Source organism: Rhinatrema bivittatum, chromosome 4 (genome assembly GCF_901001135.1).
Source record: "Rhinatrema bivittatum chromosome 4, aRhiBiv1.1, whole genome shotgun sequence".
NCBI classification, from domain to species: domain Eukaryota; kingdom Metazoa; phylum Chordata; class Amphibia; order Gymnophiona; family Rhinatrematidae; genus Rhinatrema; species Rhinatrema bivittatum.
The window spans coordinates 235,182,553-235,206,045 of NC_042618.1; the positions used below are offsets into that span (position 1 = coordinate 235,182,553).

The following is a 23,493-nucleotide window of genomic DNA, read 5'->3' on the forward strand; positions in this document are numbered from 1 at the left end:
GCGCTCAGCAGGGCCTGCAGACGATTCCGGAGCTTTGCTCTCCTCTTGGCGGTCAGACTGACCTTGTCTTCCTGGGTGTCGAATCGGACTCCTAGGTATTCCAGCGACTGAGAAGGCTGTAGGGAACTCTTGTTCAAGTTTACTACCCATCCTAGGCTTTCCAGAAGAGCTATAAACTCTGTTGGTTGCCTGGTGGCTCTCCTCCGGTGACTTTGCCCTGATCAGCCAATCATCCAGGTAGGGATGGACGAGGATTCCTTCCTTCCTGAGTGACGCCGCCACTACTACTATGACCTTGGTAAAGGTCCCTGGTGCGGTGGCTAACCCGAAGGGTAAAGCTCGGAACTGGAAGTGTTGGTTCAGGACTTTGAAGCGTAAATAGCGCTGGTGATCCCGATGGATTGGGATATGCAAGTAGGCTTCAGACAGATCTAGGGGATGTGAGAAACTCCCCTGGCTGTACTGAATTTTTGACCGACCGCAGAGTTTCCATGCGAAAGCTGGGGACCCGTAGGTGTCGGTTGATCGACTTGAGGTCCGGGACTTGCCTGAAAGTGCCCTCCTTCTTGGGCACTATGAAATAAATGGAATAATGCCCAGAATTTATCTCCCCTGCAGACACTGGGATTATGGCTTTTAGGGACAGGAGCCTCTGCAAGGTAACTTCTAGTGCCGTCCTCTTGAGGGGTGAACAAGGAGATTCCACAAACTTGTCTGGCGGGAGCCGAAGAAAGTCCAGGTAATACCCTTCTCGGATGATGGCTAGGACCCACTGGTCCGAGGTAATCTTGACCCACCTGCGGTAGAAGAGGGTTAGCCTGCCCCTATGGCTGCTAACCCCGGATGGGTCGGCTGATTGTCATTGTGGGGTACGGCCGGGACCCGAACCCGAGCCGGTTCCCCTCTTGTTGTGCTTAGTCCAAAAGGACTGGTTCCTGGCCTGCGGACGAGGTGCTTGGTAGCGAGTCCTGTAAGGGTTGAAGCGCTGAGAGTTTCGACCTCTGGATGGTCTAGGAAAAGGGCGCTGGCTCCTCCTTGGCCTGTCTTCTGGTAGACGGGGTAATGGAGAGGCGCCCCATTTATTGGCCAGTTTCTCGAGGTCGCTGCCGAACAGGAGGGATCCCTTAAAGGGCATTCTCGTGAGACGTGTCTTGGAAGAGGAGTCTGCCGACCAACTATGTAGCCAGAGCTGCCTCCTGGCTGCCACTGCGGATGATACTCCCTTGGCTGCCGTACAGACTAGGTCGGAGGCTGCGTCAGTGAGGAATGAGAGAGCTGATTCCATCTCTTCTCCCGGGGTGTTATTCCTAGCCTGTGATAAACAGGAACGCGTCACCACGGTGCAGCAGGCCGCAATTCGTAGGGACATTGCTGCCACCTCAAAAGCTTGTTTCAGAATGGCGTCCATGCGCTGGTCATGTGTATCCTTGAGGGCCGTCCCCCCTTCCACCGGAATGGTGGTGCGCTTCACAATTGTGCTTACTATGGCGTCTACCTGAGAGCACGCCAGCATTCCCTTAGCTGCCGGGTCTAAGGGGTACATGCCAGCCAAGGCCCGACCCCCCTTTGAATGAGGCCTCCGGCGCATTCCATTCCAGATCGATTAGCTGCTGTGCTCCTTGTAGGAGGGGAAAAATGGTGAGTCATTTGACGCAGGCCCTCTAACAGGGGGTTCATTCTCGGTTCCCCTGGAGCGTCATGGCCCGGAAGAGCCAGTTCCGACAGGCATTGAGAGATCAGGCCTGGGAGATCCTCTTTCAGAAAGAAGCGCCTCATGGTCCGATATGGTTCAATCCCCGAGGGAAATTCTCCCTCCTCGGGGGGCTCTTAGTCTTCCTCCGGGCAATCTGAATCCCCATAAGTGGGGCTTCCGGGTGGCGAGTGGCCGTGCCTAGGCCTTGAGGGTCCAGGGGCCGGGTCATGCGGTACGTATGGACCCGTTCGGGGCGCAGCCTGCATTGCGACAAAGGCATGAATCCCCTTGAATAATTCCACCCAGGAAAGCGAAGCCGGATCTGGCCTTAGGGGCACCAAGTCTCGCGGGTTCCCTGGCAGCTCCCCGCTGCCTGCTAGGTCCGGGGTGTTCCCTGAGGAACTGGCAAGTATGCTGGGCTGCGACTGGTCCTGGCCTGGAACTCCCAGGGCCTCTTCACATTGGGCACATAGGGATTCTGCTTCCTCGCTCTGTGTGGCTCTGAGGTTGCATGCAGAGCAGAGGCTTATGCCTGATTCAGGAGGTGCCGGCTCTGCTGACGCATGGGCTCTCTTACACTCCATCTCGTCTGTTAATTCAGCTAGAGTCTGCGCTTTGTAATATGCGCCTATCCGCATGCGCCTATCCGTGGGCGCCTAACGGTATGCGCCTAACAGAGCAACATGCGCCTATCAACGTGCGCGTAGCGACATGCGCCTATTGTGCGGTGACGAACCAGGACAGAAGGCGTCGGCGAGCAGACAGGCAAAATGGCGACCCCCTTGGCGGGTTGCCACGTAGGCAGACTCTGCTACTCCTCGGTTCCTCGGAGACCCACAAGTAAAGATGTACGCCTTACCTTGTCTTCGGCGCTTCCCGGTTGCGACCCGGCGGTCTCCGGCTGCGGGGGGGAGAGGGTGATTACCGTCACCGCCACGCTCGAGGAGGTGCACCCGCTGCCTCTGGGCTGCGCCCGAACTCGTCTCGCTCGGGGGCCAAGTCCACGCCGGGACCGAGGCTGCCTCTATGCCACGCCCGAGCCCTTCTCACCCAGGGCTAGGTCCCTGCCGCGAATCGGCCACCGGACAGAGGCTCTTACCTCCGAGGGACCACAGAAATCGCCTCAGGAAACTCAACTGGGGGAGGGACCGAATGGTATCACCGCAGGAATGTGGGGCTCGTCTTCAGGTAGGTTTCTTCTATGAATTTAGTTGTTAGAATTTGGAAACACGCTCAGCGACCGTGAGGTAGCTCCAAACTGCTTTGGAGACGGAAATTACTGCGGGGGTATATGTACTCATGCTGACGTCAGATCCGTCTCCAACTGCTGGCACGAGCACACTATACCCACTTGTTTTGAGTCCATCTGCTACACACTAGGAAATGGTTAATTTAAGATAAAATACTCCGGATTACTAGAAACCTGATTCCTGCTAAAACTTCCATTGAACCTAAATCAGTCAATACAGCAAACTATACTCAGGTAGAAATTAAGAATAGAGCCAAGAGTAAACAGCGATGGTTATGGTATTAGAAAAAAAAATTCAGTAGAGCTGTAACAAGTTTACCCATTTTTAATCAATCACTTCATAAGGAGCGAAAGGTTAGTTTTAAAAGTCAGATAGCAAATCCCAAAAATTCTTAAGCAGAGGCAATAAAAATAAGAGCAGCAAAAGCAGTAAATATTTTATCATACGTTAATGTATCACTGAGGCTTCTCTGAACAGCTCTAAATTGAAATAACAGACTTCTTTAAATAATGGACTCATGAAAAGCAGCAATATTCTATTCTCAACTCTCCAGGCTGTCACAGCAAAGAGTTAAATAATTGATTTCACAGCATAGAAAAAACACTTTCCAATAATCTCATATTTTTATATTCTTACATCCCATACATCATAATTGCTACAATACAGAATATTGCTGCTTTATTCCATGGAAGATGCCCCATTGTGAGATAAGACTCAATAAATGCCAGCTTCCAGCGATACTTGAGTCAACTATATGAAATGGTGAATAAGTATGAATAGGGTCCTTCATTTTCTTTTTTTTCCTGGGAAATTTATCAGTTTATTTTGACAAGAACAAAAACAGAAGACAATCAGTGGAAAAAAATATATTTTTCAAGGAGAATTTCAATTTATTTTGGTGGACAGAAGCCTTCCACTGCCCCAATTCACCCCCCCCCCCACACCCCCCACCTCACCTATATAACCTCCTCCCAAACACTTCAGGTAATCCTGATCCTTTTACCCTTCTCCCAGCATTTCTCCCCCCCCCCCCTGCCCCAAGAATCCCCCCTTTCACTAAACCTCCTCAGAATCCTCCTCTCCCCACCCCTCCCCCCAAACATTATTCATTCTTACAGGCTATGACAACCCCAGGCTCTTCTTCCCTCCATTTTCGGCAGCATGCTCTATAGTGCAGCCCTACACAACTTGAGTCTGCACTGAGCCAGAGAGGCAGGGATTCTGTCAAACTTCTTCTGGTGGGGGGGTAGGGGATGTGCTGCTTATCTGTGCGCTTGGGTGGAGGACTATGAAGCCAAGCTCTGGCAGATGCTTTAGTTCCACTCCTATACTCCAAAAAGGGCTTGAACCAAAGCATCAGCCAGAGCATGGCTTCAATGCCACACAATTAAGCTGAAAATCAGTTTAAACAAAATTTTCACCTTTGGAAAATTCCGGGAATTTACAGGTGAAAATTGGTTTAAACTGAAAATGAAGGTCCCTAAGTACGAAGTATATACCCAGATGCATCAACTCCAGTGGACAACATGTTTTTACCAAGTCCCTTATAAGGACTCTACAGTATGGCATCAAACAAACATTTCTAAAGAAACTACCAAGCATGCTCCAACTGAAACCTCACCATGTTTCTCAAACATGCTTAACCAAGTAGGGAGAAAATGAGGTTTTGCTAAAATGCCCCATTACATTTTGATCTGTTTATACTTTAATCTTAGTTTCTACTCTTACCTGGCCACCATCATGCATGAATCTCCAGCATATAGCTTTTGCCACCAACATGCAGTCCCATTACTGGAACAATGTCCTTGGGCTAAGAGTAGAGGACAGTTCCCTAGATATCCATGTTAAAGCTACAGCATTTTGGCCACATGTACAAATTGTATTCAACTTCTATTTCACATAGGCTATGAGCACAGTTTGTTATATTAAAGTGTAAACACGGAACTAGCCTAAACCTTGTAATCCACAAGTTTTCATTTCTAATAGGACATTTGCAGCCTGATCTGTTTTTCTCTTTTGATAATACATGACAATTATCCCACACAGCTGCATTTTTAGCTTTTTTTTTTTTTTAATTCAACATCTAGACCTGGTATCTGTTGAGATAACTGCAGCATACCATGCAATGTGGCATGGGAATCTAAAGTTAAGACAGGAAAGGCTACATGCAGGGAAATGAAGGAAAAAGGATGGGGTGGGGAAGGGAAGGGAATAAGTGGGGAGGGGGGAGGGGGGGACTTACACTGGTCACTCGACGGTAGATCTGCGCAGCATTTTGGCACTCGGAGTAAGGATATTCAGATGTGGCCATCTCAAGCATGCACATCCCAAAAGCATACACGTCAACCGATTCATCGTATTTCTCCTCATACATCTCAGGGGCCATGAACTCGGGGGTACCTTAAATTAAAAGAACGATTCAGACTCTAAATGTCTCAAAGCGAGCAGAGGCTGGTGACGCTACTCACCGCAGGATGCTGATGGGATGACCTGTGAGAGAAAAGAGAAAGTGGGGGCAAAAAAGAGGAGGAAGGCTCCTTAGTTAATCTGTTGCGTCACTACACCTTATGAGTATTCCATTGCAAAGCCTTTGCGAAGGGATATTTCCAGGTGTGCATGGGGAGGGAAGGAAGAACCATACTGGTTGTGGAAGGGCAAATAGAAAGAACAAGGACCATAACAAAATGTTAAGAAAAATTATAGGAGCACAGGATATTAAATTTAAATATAAATCTAAGACAAATAGAGAGAAAGGAAAAGACTAGCGAGGCTCAATAAACCAAAACCAAACCTACCTTTTCCACCTGCAAGAAAGAAAAAGCAGATTTAGACATTTGCACATACCTGTGTACCAGATCGCCACCTGCTGTAAAAAAGAAGTGATGGTTAAAAGCCATCAGCTAGTCTCCAACTTCTAACACTCCATTTACCTTAGAAGAGTTTTCAAAGTCAAAGGCCTTGCAATGAAAAACCTTAAGCCAGAATAAAGAGAGAGGTTACAAAAAAGAAAAAAAAATTAATTTTCTGGAAGAGCCACTCACCAGAGCCCTTCTAGTCTCATACTTACCATCTCAACTGCAGTACTATAGATCTACTGCAGCTGCAGGGAATAGAGCGATACCCTACAGGCAAAAAATACTCAGAAATACAGAGAGTTGAGTTACAAGAGCAGAGCGCGATTCAATTTAAGATCAGAACAACAGCATACAGCTTGCAGAGGCTCCAATTAAGGCATACCTTACAGGAAAGTGTACAAAAAGATTGTGATATCCCTGGCAGTGCCTGCAGGCCTGAGGCTAGAAGATGCCATGTGTAGTAAAACAGTGGGGGAAAAAGCCTGGAACTGTAGCAAATTTAGCAAGAAATAGATCCCCATTCCCCCCCCCAAAAGAAAAAAATACTTCTTCATCTTTCAGTGAGTTATGAACAAGAATATTTAAAATGAGCAATCAGGAAAATTTAGCTATATTTAGTTAAGTCCCTGCCTTTCTTTCTTCATAACAGGGAGATATCTATTTGGATGCAAACTAATTTTTTGCTCCCTGTATTAACACTGGCAGCCTCTGGCCTGCTATGAAAGAGAACATTCCCTTTTATGACAGACATTGTGTTTACAAGAAATACATTCCCTCAGCTGTGCTTTTTGCAGCCCTTTATTCCCTCATTTTTGACACAAAACAGTTTCAGAGAGGAATTAAGAGCAGTTTCCTTAATTACAGCACAAACTCACCAGACAGCTCAAGGAAGATAGTAGAGACAGGGCTGACAAAACCAGTATCCTAGAGGCAGGTTAGTGTGGTTAACAACTGCTTGGTAAACCTCAGTACCTTTTTTTTTTTTTTTTAATTTAAAAAGAGGTCTCATAACCAAGCATTTGAGCGAATGTTAGTTCACAGCAGCTAAAGCTGCAAAAAAAGGGTCAAAAAGGGACCACATATGTACCCAGAACTTAGATGCACATATCCTTCTATCCCTAATTATCTAGCTAGTTTTCTACCAGTTTAGAATAAAATTAGTACCACAGATAATCAAGCCAAAGGAAGTTTTATCAGCACTGCTTTGTTTTATCAGCATTTTTAAAGCACCCAAAATTCATTAAAAGCTGATTACTACTTCTTTCAGCTTCCAATAATGGCAAAAGATTGGCACAGCCAAGAGAAGTTCAAAAAGGGATATCCTATTTCATGGCAATGCAGATGGAACCCACAGCTCAGAATAGATAAAAGCAGCTTATAACTGTGCACAGTCATGTTTTTTCAAGCCACAGATTTCAATTTAACAGATAAATAACTGTTAGAATGTAATGTAAACACCCCAGATGACAATAACGGCATAAGAATGCCCCAGGCTCCGTAAACTACTGGAAACATACCTATAACACTCTTAGCAAAGGAGGCACGCTTCAGAGTGGCCAGTCCCAAGTCACCAATTTTGACAGATCCAGTAGGGCCTGTGATAAAGATGTTGTCGCATTTCAGGTCCCGGTGGATGATAGGAGGCACACGTGTGTGTAGAAATAGCAACCCCTTCAGAATCTGCCGGCACCAGCTACGCAGCACTTTGATCTTCATTATTTTAAATCTTTTCAGATACCTAAGAGGAAAACAAGAGTCAAGTCACCACAAAAACAGGGCTAAAAAATTGCAACAATAGCACCTCCTAGTGGCAGACATGATCAAAAGCAATGTGCACTATGGATGTTTTAGGCTCCCATTATGAACAAAAATGAAATTACATGATTTAAAAACTTTGGTGCATGCTTTCATAACATCCAGAGTTCGTTTTTGTAAATCTTTACAGTCAGGAGTGCCAAATTGTCAGTTAAAAGATTACAACTGCTTCAAAACACCTCGGTTCTCGAGCCAGCTGACCCCGAATGCCGGGTTTTCCCCACATTCTTGTTTGCAAATTCTGCAGGCGTTTTCAGCCAGCACCAGGAAAGTGTACAGAAAAGCAGCAAAAACTGCTTTTCTGTACACCCTCCGACTTAATATCATAGTGATATTAAGTCGGAGGACCCAAAAGTAAAAAAAAAAAATTAATTAAAAAGAAAAAATTAAAAATCTGCCCGCAGGTCGGAACATGGGACGCTCAATTTAGCCGGCATCCGTTTTCCAAACCGATGGCTGTCAGCGGGCTCGAGACCAGACGCCAGAAAAATTGAGCATTGGCTGCCAAACCTGACAGCTGCCGCTCCTGTCAAAAAGGAGGCGCTAGGGACGCACTATGTCCCTAGAGCCTCTTTTTACCGCGGGCCCTCATTTGCACCTTCTTCGCCCCTGAATCGTGTGCACAGGAGAGTGGCCTGTGTGCTCGCCCGCGACTTTTACTGAATTGGCCTGTAAGTTAGGAAGGGGACATGTCCATGCAGCAGTTCAAATAAAAAATTTAAAAAAAAAAAAAGTTCATGAAGCACCTCCTTTGCATGCTCAGTAGAGAAAAGTTCTATGAGCTAGAAGGGTTCATTCAGTAGAGTGACATCACCAACATCATGGCTAATTCAGCCCTGTTTGTTAGAGAATCTATAATACATGAAAAAAAAAAATTTAGGGAGAGGGGGGAATCTTATGTCTCTAATAAAAATTCACCCCATATTGGGATCCAGAAAGATATCAGACAGCGTGCGCTGCTGGAATAGCCTCTACTTCTTCCTCAGGAAATATTTCAGAGGGATCACAAAATATGCATCTAATTTCCTGAAAATGAATAAAGTAGCCCCCTCCCATGTCCTCAATGACCAAGAGAACGTTGCTCCACAAAGCTTTAGAACCCTCTCACACTTCATCAACAGGGATAAGCACTGCTTCATAGAAACATAGAAATGACGGCAAAAGATGACCATCTGCCCAGCAAGCTTTCGCACTCTTTCTCTCCCCCCCCCCCCCCCCATTAATGTAGAGAGCAGTGTTGGAACTGCATCTAAGTGAAATATTTAGCTTAATTAGTTAGGGATAGTAACCGCCTCAATAAACAAGCTACACCCGTGCTTGTTTACCCCGACTAGCAGGCCAATACAGTAAAGTTCACGGGAAAGCACAGGCCAGTGTCCTGTGCGCGCGATACAGTAAGACAAAATATTTAAATTAGGGCCAGTGGTAAAAAGAGGCGCTAGGGACACTAGCACGTCCCTAGTGCCTCTTTTTGGACAAGAGCGGCGGCTGTCAGCGGGTTTGACAGCCGACGCTCAATTTTGCTGGCGTCGGTTCTCGAGCCTGCTGACAGCCATGCGTTCAGAAACCGGACGCCGGCAAAATTGAGAGTCTGGTTTTCAACCCGCGAGCTGATTGGAGAAATTAATTGCCTGATAATTTTGTTTTCCTTAGTGTAGACAGATGGACTCAGGACCAATGGGTATAGTGTACTCCTGATAGCAGTTGGAGATGGATCAGATTTCAATCTGGCATCAGCCCTAGTACATATACCCCTGCAAGAAGTGCAGCTCTTCAGTATTCTCTTCAAAAAGCATTGTGGATATATGTGTGACTGACTAATTTGAATAACTTCACAACTTGATTAACTTGAATCGGTTGAATTGGCTATAGCTGGAGACCGCCAGTGCCCTCATCGGGAAACGTCAACACCCGGTAGGGTGGGTGTCCTAGATGAAGGAAAGCATGGCTTACCCTTAATTCCCTTGCTCTCGAAGCTGTCCCCAGAGGCTTCCATGCGTAACGGCAGCTGTGGGTGGGATGCTGAGTCCATCTGTCTACACTAAGGAAAACGAAATTATCAGGTAATTAATTTCTCCATTTCCTAGCGTGTAGCAGATGGACTCAGGACCAATGGGATGTATAAAAGCTACTCCTGAACCGGGTGGGAGGCTGCCCATGACCCACTTAGCACTGCCCTTGCGAATGCTGTGACCTCCCGAGCCTGAACATCCAGGCGGTAAAACCTGGAAAGGTGTGGATGGAGGACCATGTCGCCGCCCTGCAGATCTTGGCGGGTGACAGCATCTTGGTTTCTGCCCAGGACACTGCCTGGGCCCTAGTAGAATGGGCCTTGATTTGTAGAGGCAGCGGCTTGCCTGCTTCTACTTAGGCCGCCTTGATGACTTCCTTGTTCCAGCGGGCTATGTTTGCTCGTGAGGCCGCTTCCCCTTCCTTCTTCCAACTGTGAAGGACGAACAGGTGGTCTGTCTTTCATACGGATTCAGACATTTCCAGATATCTGGCCAGGAGTCTGCCGATGTTGAGGTGGCGTAGACTTTTGGCCTCTTCCGAATTCTTATGTTCATCTGGCAATGGTAGCAAGATGGTTTGGTTAAGGTGGAAGTGAGACACCGCTTTGGGGAGGAACGAGGGAACCGAGCGCAACTGAATGGCTCCAGGGGTGAGTCTGAGAAACTGCTCACGACAGGATAGTGCTTGCAGCTTGGATATGTGACGGGCTGAACAGACTGCCAGCAGGAAGGCTGTTTTCAATGTTAATGGTCAGAGAGACAGGCCGCGGAGAGGTCTGAACGAGGCTCCTGCTAAGAAATCCAAGACCAGGTTGAGGTTCCAAAGAGGTACCGGACACTTTAGAGGTGGTCGGATGTGCTTAACTCCTTTCAGGAAGCGGGAGACATCCGGGTGAGAGGCTATGCTGCCGCCCTCGTTCTTGGTGCCGTAGCATGACAATGCGGCAACCTGTACCTTGATGGAGTTGAGGGACAATCCCTTCTGTAGGCCGTTCTGTAGAAATTCCAAGACCTCAGGAATTTTGACTGAGTGAGGTATGATGATGTGGTCCTTGCACCAGGCTTCGAATACTCTCCACACCCTTATGTATGTTAGAGATGTGGAGAACTTGCATGCTCGGAGTAGGGTGTCGATTACAGCCCCCGAGTATCCGCTCTCTCAGGCGAGCCCTCTCAATGGCCAGAACGTAAGAGAGAATAGAGCTGGGTCCTCGTGGAGGATCGGTCCCTGTTGGAGCAAGTCTCTGTGTGGAGGTAGTGGCAGGGGGCTCCCTGTCAGTAACTCCGCATGTCTGTGTACCATGGTCTTCTTGGCCAGTCCGGGGCCACAAGACGTACCGGTCCCCTGTGTAGACTTATCTTGTGAATGATCGCGCTTAGCAGGGGCCACAGTAGGAAGGCTTATAGCAGAGTCTCCAGTGGCCATGTCTGAACCAGGGTATCGATGCCCTGGGACTGAGGTTCCCATCTGCGGCTGAAGTAACTGGGTACTTGGGCGTTGGACCGGTTTGCCAGAAGGTCCATGGTTGGTGTTCCCCAACAGTTCACTATCAGTTGGAACGCTGTGGTCGACAGCTTCCATTTCTCCTGGGTCTAGACTTTCTCTACTGAGGTAATCCGCCATGATGTTGTCTTTCCCGGCAATGTGGACGGCCGAGATCTCCTGGAGGTTCCCTTCCGCCCACAACATTAGGGGGTCTATTTCCAGATACACCTGTTGGCTTCTGGTTTCTCCCCGACGGTTGATGTAGGCCACTGTTGTGGCATTGTCTATTACCCTGACCGCTTTGTCTCGGAGTCTGTGACCGAACCATAGGCAGGCTAGTCTGACTGCCCGGGCCTTCTAGGCGATTGATGTTCCACCCCGACTCTTCTGTGCTCCACTGCCCTTGGGCGGTTAGCTCTTTGCAGTGTGCTCCCCATCCTCGTAGGCTGGTGTCCATGGTGAGCAGGATCCAGGTCTTGAGGATAGTATCTTTCCCTGGCTCAGGTGGCCGTCCTGTAGCCACCACCGTAGTTGGGTTCGAACTTTGCCTGGGAGCGGTAGACGTACGGTGTAGTTCTGAGACAGTGGGCTCCATCGCGATAGGAGTGAGCACTGTAGGGGCCTCATATGAGCTCGTGCCCATGGTACTACTTCCATTGTGGATGCCATGAGACCGAGAACTTGTAGGTAATCCCATGTTTTGGGGCGAGGTTCGCTCAGCAGGGTTCGCAACTGGTTCATCAGTTTTAATCTCCTCGCCTGTGTCAGGATGACCTTGTCTTCCTTGGTGTCGAATCAGACTCCTAAGTATTCTGGAGTCTGTGAGGGTTGCAGACCGCTCTTGTGTTGACCACCCACCCGAGGCTCTCCAGTAGAGTCAAGACTCCAGTAGAGTCTTTCCTCTGGGGATTTCGCCCTGATCAACCAATCATCTAGGTAAGGGTGTACGAGGATTCCTTCCTTCCTCAGTGTTGGTGAACGTCCAGGATGCTGTGGCTAACCCGAAGGGTAATGCCCGGAACTGGTAGTGATGGTCCAGGATTTTGAAGCGAAGGAAGCGCTGATGATCTTGATGGATTGGAATGTGTAGGTAGGCTTCCGACAGATCTAGAGATATGAGGAACTCTCCCGGTTGTATCGCCCTTATTACAGAGCGTAGGATTTCCATGCGAAAGCGGGGGATCCTCAGGTGGCGTTTGACCGACTTGAGGTCCAGGATGGGCCTGAGTGTTCCCTCTTTCTTGGGGATGATAAAATAAATGGAATAGTGTCCAGTATTTGCTGTGGAGGCACTGGGGTTATGGCCTCTAGGGCCAGTAATCTGGTCAGAGTAGCCTCCACTGCCACCCTCTTGGAGGGGTCGTGGCAGAGGGATTCCACGAACTTGTCCTGAGGGGTTTGGAGGAAGTCCAGAAGTATCCCTCTCGAATGATGGTTAGGACCCACTTGTCCGAAGTTATCTCGACCCATCTTTGGTAGAATAGGGCAAGTCTGCCCCCCTATGGCTCCTTCCTTTGGAAGGGTCAGCCAAATCTCATTGTGGGGTGCAGTTGGGGCCGGGGCCCGAGCTGGTTCCCCTTGTTGTGCTAGTTCCAAAAGGACTGGTTCCGCCTGTAGGACGAGGCACGTGATAAGAGTTTCTGTAAGGATTGAAGTGCTGTGAACTTCTGCCCCTGGAAGATCGGGGGAAGGGTTGCTGGTTTTCCATATTCCTGTCCTCCGGTAGTCGCGGCAATGGGGACTCGCCCCATTTGTTAGCCAGTTTCTCTAGTTCACTGGCGAACAGGAGGGATCCTTTGAAGGGCATCCTTGTGAGTCGCGTTTTGGAAGATGTGTCGGCCAACCAGCTTCGGAGCCAGAGTTGCCTCCTGGCTGCCACAGCTGATGACACTCCTCTGGCCGCTGTGCACACCAGATCAAAAGCAGCATCCGCAAGGAATGATACTGCTGGTTCCATGGCTTCCCCAGGGGTGTTGCTCCTGGTCTGTGATAGGCAGGCACATGTCACCACGATGCAGCAGGCCGCTATTTGTAGGGACATAGCGGCGACATCAAAGGATTGTTTAAGGATGGATTCCAGGCACCTGTCATGATCATCTTTGAGCATTGCACCTCGCTCCACTGGGATAGTGGTGCTCTTCGAGACCGCGCAGACCATGGCACCCACTTTTGGGCATGTCAGAAGGTCTTTCGCCGCCGGGTCCAGAGGGTACATGGCTGCCATAGCCCGTCCCCCTTTGAATGTGGACTCTGGAGCACTCCATTCCAGGTCAATAAGCTGCTGGACGGCTTGTAACAGAGGGAAATGGCGGGAGGTCTGGCGGAGTCCCTCTAGCAGGGGATTCATCTTCGGTTCCCCTGAAGCACTTGTGCCCGGGATAGCAAGCTCCTTCAGGCTGTGGGTGGCCAAGTCTGGGAGCTTGTCCTTGGTGAAGAAGCGTCTCATGGTCCGGTGAGGCTCTGTCCCCGGGGGGAGTTCCCCCTCTTCTAGGGGCTCTGATTCCTCTTCAGAGTTGTCCATGTCCCCATAGGTGGGACTTCAGGGTGGTGGAAACATTTGTCTGGGCCTAGAGGGGCCAGAGGCATAAAGGTCTTCTGGTGGAGGCTGTGGCTGTTTTGCCGGAGGCTCCGTCTGCATGTGAACAAAAGGTGTGTAGGCCTTTGAAGAATTCCACCCATGAGATAGATGCTGGGTCCAAGCTAGGGGCACAGAGTCCCTGGGGGTCCCCGTTTGAGGGGGTGTCCCGCTGGAATTTGCTAGGTCCGGGGTACTCCTTGAGGAGCTAGTACTCTGCCCTGGGTGGGACTGGCCCTGGGCTGGATCTCCCAGGGCCTCCTCGCTCTGGATGCACAGGGCGTTAGCCTCTTCATTTTGTGTGGCTCTGATGTGGCATGCTGGGCAGAGGCCTTGAGCTCCGTTTCCGGTGGTGCCATGGATATAGACGCGTAAATCTTTGCGCGCTGCGAAGATATGCGTGCGGGTTGTGTGCGCGCAGGTATGTGCCTAATTCGCAGTTATGCGCCCGGCCCAATAAGCGCGTGATGCGTGCGTATCTTATGCGCATGGCACTTGTGCGTGTAACCTTATGCGTGCATGTATTTTGTGCGCCTAGCTAGCCTTGTGCACCCGGATTGAGACGGCGGACAGAGCAGCGAATAGGGCCAAAATGGCGACGGCGACCATGCGGGCAATATGGCGACCGCCTCAGAGGGTCTCCACGTGGGAGGACCCTTGGATCCAACCGGGGCCAAGCCCTGCTAGGGCGGATCAACCCAGCGGCACTGGTCCTGGCCGGCGACCTGTGCGACTCCTCGAACCTCGGAGATCGGAGTCTTAGAAGATTTCTACCTTACCTTGTCTTCGGCGCTTCCCGGTTTCATTCCGGGCGGTCTCCGACTGCAGGGGGAAAGGGCAAATACCTTCACTGCGACGCTCGAGGATGCACCTGCTGCCTCTCAGCCATGCCCGAAGTCGGGGACTAGACCCCAGCCAAGGATCGGCCACCGGACCGAGGCTTACCTCCGAGGGACCACGGAAATCACCTCGGGAATTCTCAACTGGGGGAGGGACCAGAGGGCATCCCTGCAGGAGAGCAGGGCTCATCTGTAGAGATAAGTTTTCTTCTGAATTTGGGTTTTTCTCCGTTGGATTTGTTGTAACGCTGTGAGAGCATGCAGGTAGTCTGCTATGGAGACAGAAAATACTGAAGAGCTGCACTTCCTGCAGGGGTATATGTACTAGGGCTGACGTCAGATTGAAATCTGATCCGTCTCCAACTGCTATCAGGAGTACACTATACTCATTGGTCCTGAGTCCATCTGCTACATGCTAGGAAATTAAATTTTTTTTTTTTTTTTTAAATTTTTAACTTTTGGGACCTCCGAGTTAATGTCACCATGATATTAAGTCGGAGGGTGCACAGAAAAGCAGTAAAAACTGCTTTTCTGTGCATTTCCCCAGCACCGGCAGAAATTCACGCCTACCTTTGGGTAGGTGTTAATTTCTTAAAGTAAAATGTGCGGCTTAGCTGCACATTTTACTTACTGTATCGCGTGGGAATGACTAAGAGCCATCAACATGCATTTGCATGTTGCGGGCACTATTAGTCTCGGGGGGGGGTTGGACACGCGTTTTCAACATGCTATTACCCCTCACTGAATAAGGGGTAAAGCTAGCTCGTCGAAAATGTGCGTCCAAATGCCGGTTAACAGTGCGCTCCACCGGAGCGCACTGTACTGTATGGGCCTGTATGTAATTCAGTCCTTGTTGGTTGTCTGTATATAGATCCACTTTTCTTCCTTCACGCCTGCCATTGAAGCAGATAGCTATGCTGGATATGCATTGAAAGTGAAGTATCAGACTTTCAATGCATATTACTCTCTGCTTCAACGGCAAGGGAGAAAGTGAAGTATCATACTTTCTCCCCTGCCGTTGAAGCAGAGTGCTATGCTGGATATGCATTGAAAGTGAAGTATCAGGCTTATTTGGTTTGGAGTAGTATCTGCTGTAACAAGCAAGCTACTCTTTTTTTTTTTTTTCCTTCAAGGCTCAAGAGTTATTTTACTTCTTGAATAAAAACTCCTTGCACAGCAGTAGTGTTACAACACAAAGATGAAATTTTGTACTGTTATCTCACCCTAGCTTGATTGTACCTGTTATAGAATCCATCAAGCTAGTAGAAGTGACATCTTTGTGAGACTTTCCTCACTCCAAATGACATCAAATCTTTACCAAGGTGTACTGTGCTGTTTGTACCTCTCACTCTGCATGAAAACTGGCCCCTAAACCACCACCAGCACCTGACCTCGAGCTATTAGATGGCCCGCCTATAGAGAGATAAATACTTTACTACCGTGTTTCCCCAAAAATAAGACCTAACCAGAAAATAAGCCCTAGCATGATTTTTCAGGATGCTCGTAATATAAGCCCTACCCCAAAAATAAGCCCCAGTTAAGATCGTGAGCCAGATGGATGCATTTAGTACGTCCATTGCAACACACGACGGACGTATTGAATTGTAAATATATAACTAAATATAAATAAATATTGACATTTATACTTAAAATAATATAAATTATAATTAAGTATTTGTAAATACCCAAGCGGGCACCTTTGGACGCGAGGTAAACCCCCCCACACACAAGCTCTCACCCAGGCACCCATTCATACCCACACACACCAGCTCTCACTGCCAAACCTCTTCTTCCTTCGCTGCAGGGATGGGCTCCAGTTCCATCGCAGCTTTACTCTGCTGGGCCTTTTTTGCTGCCACGGGGTTTGACACTGCCATTCCTCCCACCCCCGGACTATGTGATGCCTGCCTCACCAGCCAAAGGCTTCCTCCCTTCTTCATACTCCCACTGGCAGGTAGAAAGGAGGAGGCTTCCGATTGGCCTGTGCGGGGGCAGGCAGAATGAAGGCGGCTTCCCACTGGGCAGTGGGGGCAGGAAGAAAGGAGGCTTCCCATTGGCCCACAGGGGCTGGAATACTGGAGAAAGGAAGGCTTTTGTACATGAAAAAATAAGACATCCACTGAAAATAAGCCCTAATGCGTCTTTTGGAGCAAGAAATATAAGACCCAGTCTTATTTTTGGGGAGACCAGTATGAGGGCCTTATAGAGAGGCACTCTCTCAGCGCGAGATGTAGAATAGGAATTGTCGTGGCGCGCAAAACCTTTTTACCGCACCATGCGATACTATCGATGCGAAGTGCTATATTACCGCGTGGAGCAGTAATTCTAAAATTTCCATAAACATGTTCCTTTTTCTTAGTGCGGGTGTTATCCATGCCTTATAGCATTTTGATGAATCTAGGAGTCAGACTGCAAACCCTTTGGGGATAGAGAAATACTCACAGTATCTGAATGTAATCCGCTTTGAAGTGCTAAAAAGCAGAATATTAAAAAAAAAAAAATCTGAAAAATATAAAAGCTGCAACTTCCAGAAAATGGGGGAAAAAAATAAGTAAAACCATCTCACCAGCCCCTTGAAGTTGGCTAGCAGCTATTCTGTGTGAATACGAATGATCTAACACCAACATATTCTGCCTGCAGAAAGGAAATAAAACAAGCTAGCTCTCGTTAAGACTACAGCTTTCTTCTCCCAATTCCTCTGCTATATTTCTCTACTGCTAGAAAGCACAAGGCAACTCCACATCAAAATTTAGAATGGTTTACTTCAGCAATGGGAAGATGGTACATCCCTCTAGTCTATTTTAACGTGTCCCTTCTACAGGGACACAATATTTGAATGTTAGGTAACATTTCCAGGGAAATCCAAGTACAAAACTGTGCCCACAGAAGCAAGATCTCATGAACAAAAATTCTCTAAGCCAACACGGGAGAGAGCTTGAAAAATCTGCTTCTTCCCCCAAAAAAAAAAGTTACTTCTGGCTGTTAAAAGATAATTTGAACCTATGAACTAAAGTGGAGAGCCCTCGAGAACTTTATCAGGCATATTAACTTGCATTTTTTGAGTTTTCCCAAATCACCCCCAATTCCTCCTAAACAGGTTTAAATATCTTTCTGACCCTTTGAAGACACTGACAATCTTTCCCTCTGCCTAAAATTTTCACTTATCCTAGAGGAAATGTATATTTAAGGAAGCTGTTGAAGAGCTTGAATTAACTCAGATTTGAGAGTCACCTTTAGAGGACAAAATTACTGAAGTTCTTTGTTGGTTTTGAAGGTTTTTCAATCCAGGGTGCTTAAATCATACTCAAGTATCATGAGTCAGAAGTCTGATGGTATAGTCCATTGAACCCCCCTGAGGATTGTACATCCTTAATAGATTCTGAAATCATACTAAAAGCTCATCCATGGACTTCATACTCAAATTTAGACTCAAAGGAGTACTGATTACCTCTGTCTGTTGGTGGTAGATCTATGGAGGCAAGAGAAGGCCTTGTTTGCCATTTCTTTCATCTAACAAAACACTTCTCCCATGGAAAAAACTGGCTCACAGCACCCCCTACTCCCACAGGAGTACCTTCCATCTTTCCTCTGAGAGGCTAAGACTTACTAGCATTCTTGTAGCATACTAAGACTCTAGGTCCTGTATTGAAGCTGATAAACCCTTCTCTCATTACCTCAGGCATCTGCAGCACATTTGGCAGATCCAGTTCAAGGGAACCAGCAAATTCAGCACATGTCAGCATGGGAGGAGAAATCACACCCCAAGTAATGGATAAGAAGTCACTGCCAATGAAACATCCAGGGTCTGAGGCACTTGGGTGATCAGATTGGATCAGAAGTCAGAGTGGTTTTGTTTTGGGTTTTTTGTTTTGTTTTTTTTCACACACAATATTTGGTAAAGGATTTTTGGACAACAGGAAAAAAAAAAACCCAGAAGTGTAAATTGGGCTTATACAGTCATGCCCTACCATCTTAAAAGCCCTCCACACTTTGGTAAATTTAGTGCCAACAGGTATTAGCTATATACTGTGCCGAGTATGATACAAAGTATGGCAGAACTGACTTGGTTACAATAAATCTTTATGCTCTACAATACACATGATTATGGTAGAAGGCATTGTTCTCTAATGTATCAAGTACAGGATAATGTAATATTTATGCTATGTATGCAATGATATATATTGAGAGATTGTCAATTTTGTACAGGGTATATATATTATATATAATGCACAGCTTAATCTATACACAGACAAGCTTACATCTGTTCATAAATGGCAATGTTTTGGTTAATACATAGGGAAGAAAAGGATTTTTGTGTTTTATACATAGAATGTATATTAACATCCTTTATAGTATTTCAAAGTCTCTAAAGCAGGGATGGAAAAATACAGAGTAAACTCAGATGCCAGCCCAAATATTTTAGGATTTGGATTTTATATGTACCCTCCTTTTCCAAATCCAAGCACAAGGTGAGTTACAATTCAGCTACTATTGTTATTTCCTTGCTCAAGAGGGTTTACAAACTAGAAAGGGAGTTTTCTGGGGGGAGGGGGGAGTAAGAGGTAATTCTGCTTCTTAATTTGGGTTTGTTTTTTAGTTTTTTTTGTTTAACTTTTCATTCTCTTCTTCCAGGCATTATCCCCACCTCTACGTCTTCCTTTTCTCCTTCCCAGCATACTAATACAGGGCCTATTGACAGGAAAGCGCCAGACAGCATCAGCAATTTTTGTTTGATTTATATTCTGCTTTTCAATCAGGTCTAACATCAGCAGCAGATTACTGGGCCAGGCCCCTGACATCAGCAGGCATTACATCAACTTGACTGAAGAAGCAGGCACCAGATGCTGAATTTTAGGTACCAAGCGATCTAGTGCCCAAGATTTTTTCCAGCCCTGTTCTACATTGATTACTAAAAAAAAAAAAAAAAAATTAGTAAATATTTTGGCACAAGCAGTAAACTCTGAAATTTGGTAATCACATGCTAAGTGCTGGATAATATTCAAAAGTGAATCTTCAAGTTTCACAGTTCCAACCACATGGCTGCAAGATAAAGTTATGCGGTCTAGAGAGATTATGGAAAACATTTAACAGCATCTTTCAAATTACACATAAAATGGGAATTACCACATTGGTCAGTTCCTTACAGAGAAAAAGGAAGGCTGTCTATTTTGCCAGACAAATAGGATTTCAAAACCTCTTTTTATGAGGAGAGAAGATAACATTGAAAAGGAAAACTGAATTCCATCCTCCAATGCAGACAAGATGCAATGCAGTAATATAAATCCCCTCACTTCACAAAGAATTATAGAAGATATGATAAAATGGGTATGTGATGAAGTGTATCGACACCACCCTCATTCTACCTTAAGGAGCCCAGTTCAAGGTTTCTAACCCAGTCCTCTAAAAGAGAACGCTGCAAGGAGAGGCCCCAGGGAGCTGGTAAGACCTTATGACACACCCAGATGGTGGACGTTTACCAGTTAGCTGTGCCCAATACAAGATCTTGATTCTTGTATCTTTGAAGCACTATAAATACATACATGCACCATAAGTAAGCTGGGTCCAGTCTTACTGCATTACTGAACTATTCCTGCAGCCACAGCAGGCCCAAATATGCTACAGGGTATCAGTGTTACCTCATGATTCTTCATGACTAGAATTCACTTCTAAACTTCTCTTTGATTAGAAAATTCATATAGGATGCAATCTGGCTCTGTGCCATCAACAACTCACTAATCTCCATTTCTCAAGTTCAAAGAGACCATGGATTGAAAGTCCTAACAGTTATCCTTCTGGGAAAACTGCTCTGAAAACTTCAACATCTCATTCCAAAAGCAATGCACCAAATCACATGAAAAGGGCAGAAGAGATATGTATACATGTGCTGGTTAATACCAATAAGACTCCCCCCCCCCCACAACTAATCACATAAATACTCTTTCCTTTGTTTCAGTACTCTCCACTCACATACATATATGGAGGGTACTCAGTTGCTTGGTTTTGAATATTAACCTGAACATAAGGCTTGGGGGTAACCTGCATGGAATGGCAGTTACTACGTAAGAAACTTGCTGGGCAGACTAGATGGGACCATATGGTCTTTTTCTGCCATCATTACTATGTTACTTGAAATCAATTTCTCAGGATTCAGACATATGTACCGTATGTTTTGCTCCATAAGACGCACCTAGGATTCAGAGGGGGAAAATTAAAAAAAAAAAAAGTGTGCTAAACCGGCTCTGCGTCTGGGCGTCTTATGGAGCAAATTAGGGGAGTGCATAGCTTTTTTTTTTCTCCCCATTTGTTTTCGGGTCTGGGGAGGGCCATTTCGGTCCACTCCCCAGATCAGAAAACTTTTCTTTCTCTGGGAACCCCTCCCCCCCAAAAAAAACCCCATCCCAACCCTTTAAATTAATTAACAACCCCCACCCTCCTGACCCACCTCCAAGACCTGCCAAACGTCCCTGGTGGTCCAGCGGGGGTCCAGGAGCGGTCCGGGAGCGATCTCCTCGGCTTCGGCCGTCGGCTGCCAGTAAACAAAATGGCGCGGTCAGCCCTTTTGCCCTCTCCATGTCACTGAGACCGACCAATAGCAGCGGGCGGTCCCAGTGACATAGTGAGGGCAAAGGGCCGTCGGCGCCATTTTGATTACTGGCAGCCGACGGCCCAAGCCCAGGAGATCGCTCCCGGACCCCCAGGGACATTTGGCAGGTCTTGGGGGGGGGTCAGGAGGGTGGGGGGGTTGTAGTAAATTAAGTCGGCAGGTCTTGGGGGAGTCAGGAGGGAGGGGGGGGGGTTTGTTAGATTTTTAGTTTTTTTTTTTATATTCGCTCCATAAGACGCACATACATTTCCCCCCACTTTTGGGGGAAAAAAAGTGCGTCTTATGGAGCGAAAAATACTGTATATTTAATACATCTGCCCAGTAAATTTCTTACGGTAGTAACTGCCATTCCATGCAGGTTACCCCAAGCTTTATGTTAAGGTTAATATTCAAAACCAAGCAACTGTCAAACTCATAACAAAATTACTGCTAGCAGCATTTTTACAGGGTGAGAAGCCTTGATATATACTGCTTGTACTGCTTTGATTTGGCCATAGAAGTAGCCCTGCACTTTTTCCCTAATATCTGTGTATCAGTTCCCCAAATCATGAAAGTCAGGGCCCAGTGTTGGCTGTCTGAATCCAATTGCCTCTTTTTTTCCCCCTCACTGAAACAGAGCGCGATACTGCACTGCATCAAAATCATGAAAGCTAATTGCTTAGCTAATTGGTAATCACCATGCCTTCTGTTAGGGGTATTAGCTGCTGGTTACCCCCAAGCACCCTTTTCTTCATTTCCACCTCTAGCCTTTAGGGATCCACATTGTTTATCCCATGCCATTTTGAATTTGTTTACTGTTTTTGCTCTCACCATCCCTTCTTGAAAGGCATTCCAGGTATCCACATATCTCTCCACGAAGAAATATTACCTGATGTTGGTTCTGAGTCATCCCCACTAGAGTTTCGATTCGTAACCCCTGGGTCTCCAGTTTCTTTTCCAAAAGAAATGGTTCAAAGATTGTGCATAATTAAAACCTTTCAGTATCTGAAGGTCTGTATCATCTCTCCCCTGCACTTCCTCTCTTCCAGAGTATATATAAATAGATCCTTCAGCCTCTCCTCATTCCAATATAGATCCCACACCATTTTAGTCACCCTTCCTTTGATTGCTTCTGTCCTGTTTCTATCCTTTTTGAGATATGGTCTCCAGAACTGAACACAATACTCCACGTGAGACCTCACTTAGGACCTGTACAAGGGTTATTTCTCTCTATGCAGCACAGCATTCTTCTGGCTTTAACTATCACCTTGTTGAAATTGCTTCACTGCCTTCAGATTGCCAGATACTCATCACCCCAAGCAAGGTCTTTTTGGTCCATGCACATCAGTCTTTCAAATTCCCCCGCCGAATCACAAGCAGCTTTTTTGGATTACTGCATCCTAGAAGCACGACTCTGTACTTCTTGGCACTGAATCCCAGCTGCCAAGTCTTCAACCACGTTTCAAGCGTTCTTAAATCACTTTTCATTCTCTACTCCTTCAGGCATGTCCACTCTGTTGCAGATCTTTGTATCATCTGCAAATGGGACAAGCTATCTTTCTATCCCTTCTGCAATGTCACTCAAAGATATTGAACAGAACTGGTCCCAAAACAAATCCTTAACACCACTCTCTCTTCAGAATAAGCTCTAATTCCCATTACACCCTGTCTCCTGTCAATCACAGTTTATAATCCATTCCACCACTTTGGCACAGTCTCCCAAGCTTCTCATTTTATTCACGACCATACCAAAAGCTTTGCCAAAATCCAAGTATATCATATCAAGTGCTCTTCCTTAATCCAATTCTCTAGTCACCCAATCAAAAAAAAGTAAATCATAGGAGGCTCGAGGTTGTTTTATAGCAAGGCACAGAAAGTGACTTGCTTTCTTCAAGAGAGTGGTGTTATTCAGGTGTTGTGTCTTTTGTTGGTATTTTATGTAGCCGTGTATGTTATTTTGAAAACCGCCATGATCTTTGAAATGTACAGTAAAATAAATGATTTTAAATACATACACACACACGATTGTATGTATATGTATACAAATGATTATATTGTAAGCTGCTTCCCAAGGGATAATTTGTAGGTTTTATTTTGTGCATTTCTTTTGATATGCTGAAATGATTTGATATTATGTCCATGTATGGGGGGATCCTGAAACAAATGAAAGAGTAAGTGATTATCTGTAATAATTTTTATATATCAAACAGTGCACGATTATTATATGATCATTAATTTATATAGAAGCCCCATACGATACAAGTACCAGACATACAAATGTTAATACTAAAATGTAACATCTATCCATACCAAACATATTTTGTCCCTATTGTCATAAAATCGCAATGGTACCATAGCTTCAGATTATCCTAGTAAAGTCACACG

At 46.5% G+C, this 23,493-nt stretch overlaps 1 protein-coding gene across 2 annotated transcripts in view; it reads right to left on the minus strand.

Annotated features, from left to right (window-relative positions):
* Positions 1-23,493, minus strand: part of LOC115090598 (serine/threonine-protein kinase WNK1-like) — a 185,594-nt gene that overhangs the window by 5,668 nt on the left and 156,433 nt on the right. Inside the window, exons 3-4 of one of the 2 annotated variants that reach the window (XM_029599931.1) lie at positions 7,316-7,536; positions 5,186-5,343 (exon numbers count right to left, since the gene is read on the minus strand). In XM_029599931.1, coding sequence (XP_029455791.1) covers positions 5,186-5,343; positions 7,316-7,536 — 379 coding nt within the window. Of the gene's footprint in view, positions 1-5,185; positions 5,434-7,315; positions 7,537-23,493 lie in introns of those variants that run through there. The other variant, XM_029599933.1, reaches the window with a different exon arrangement.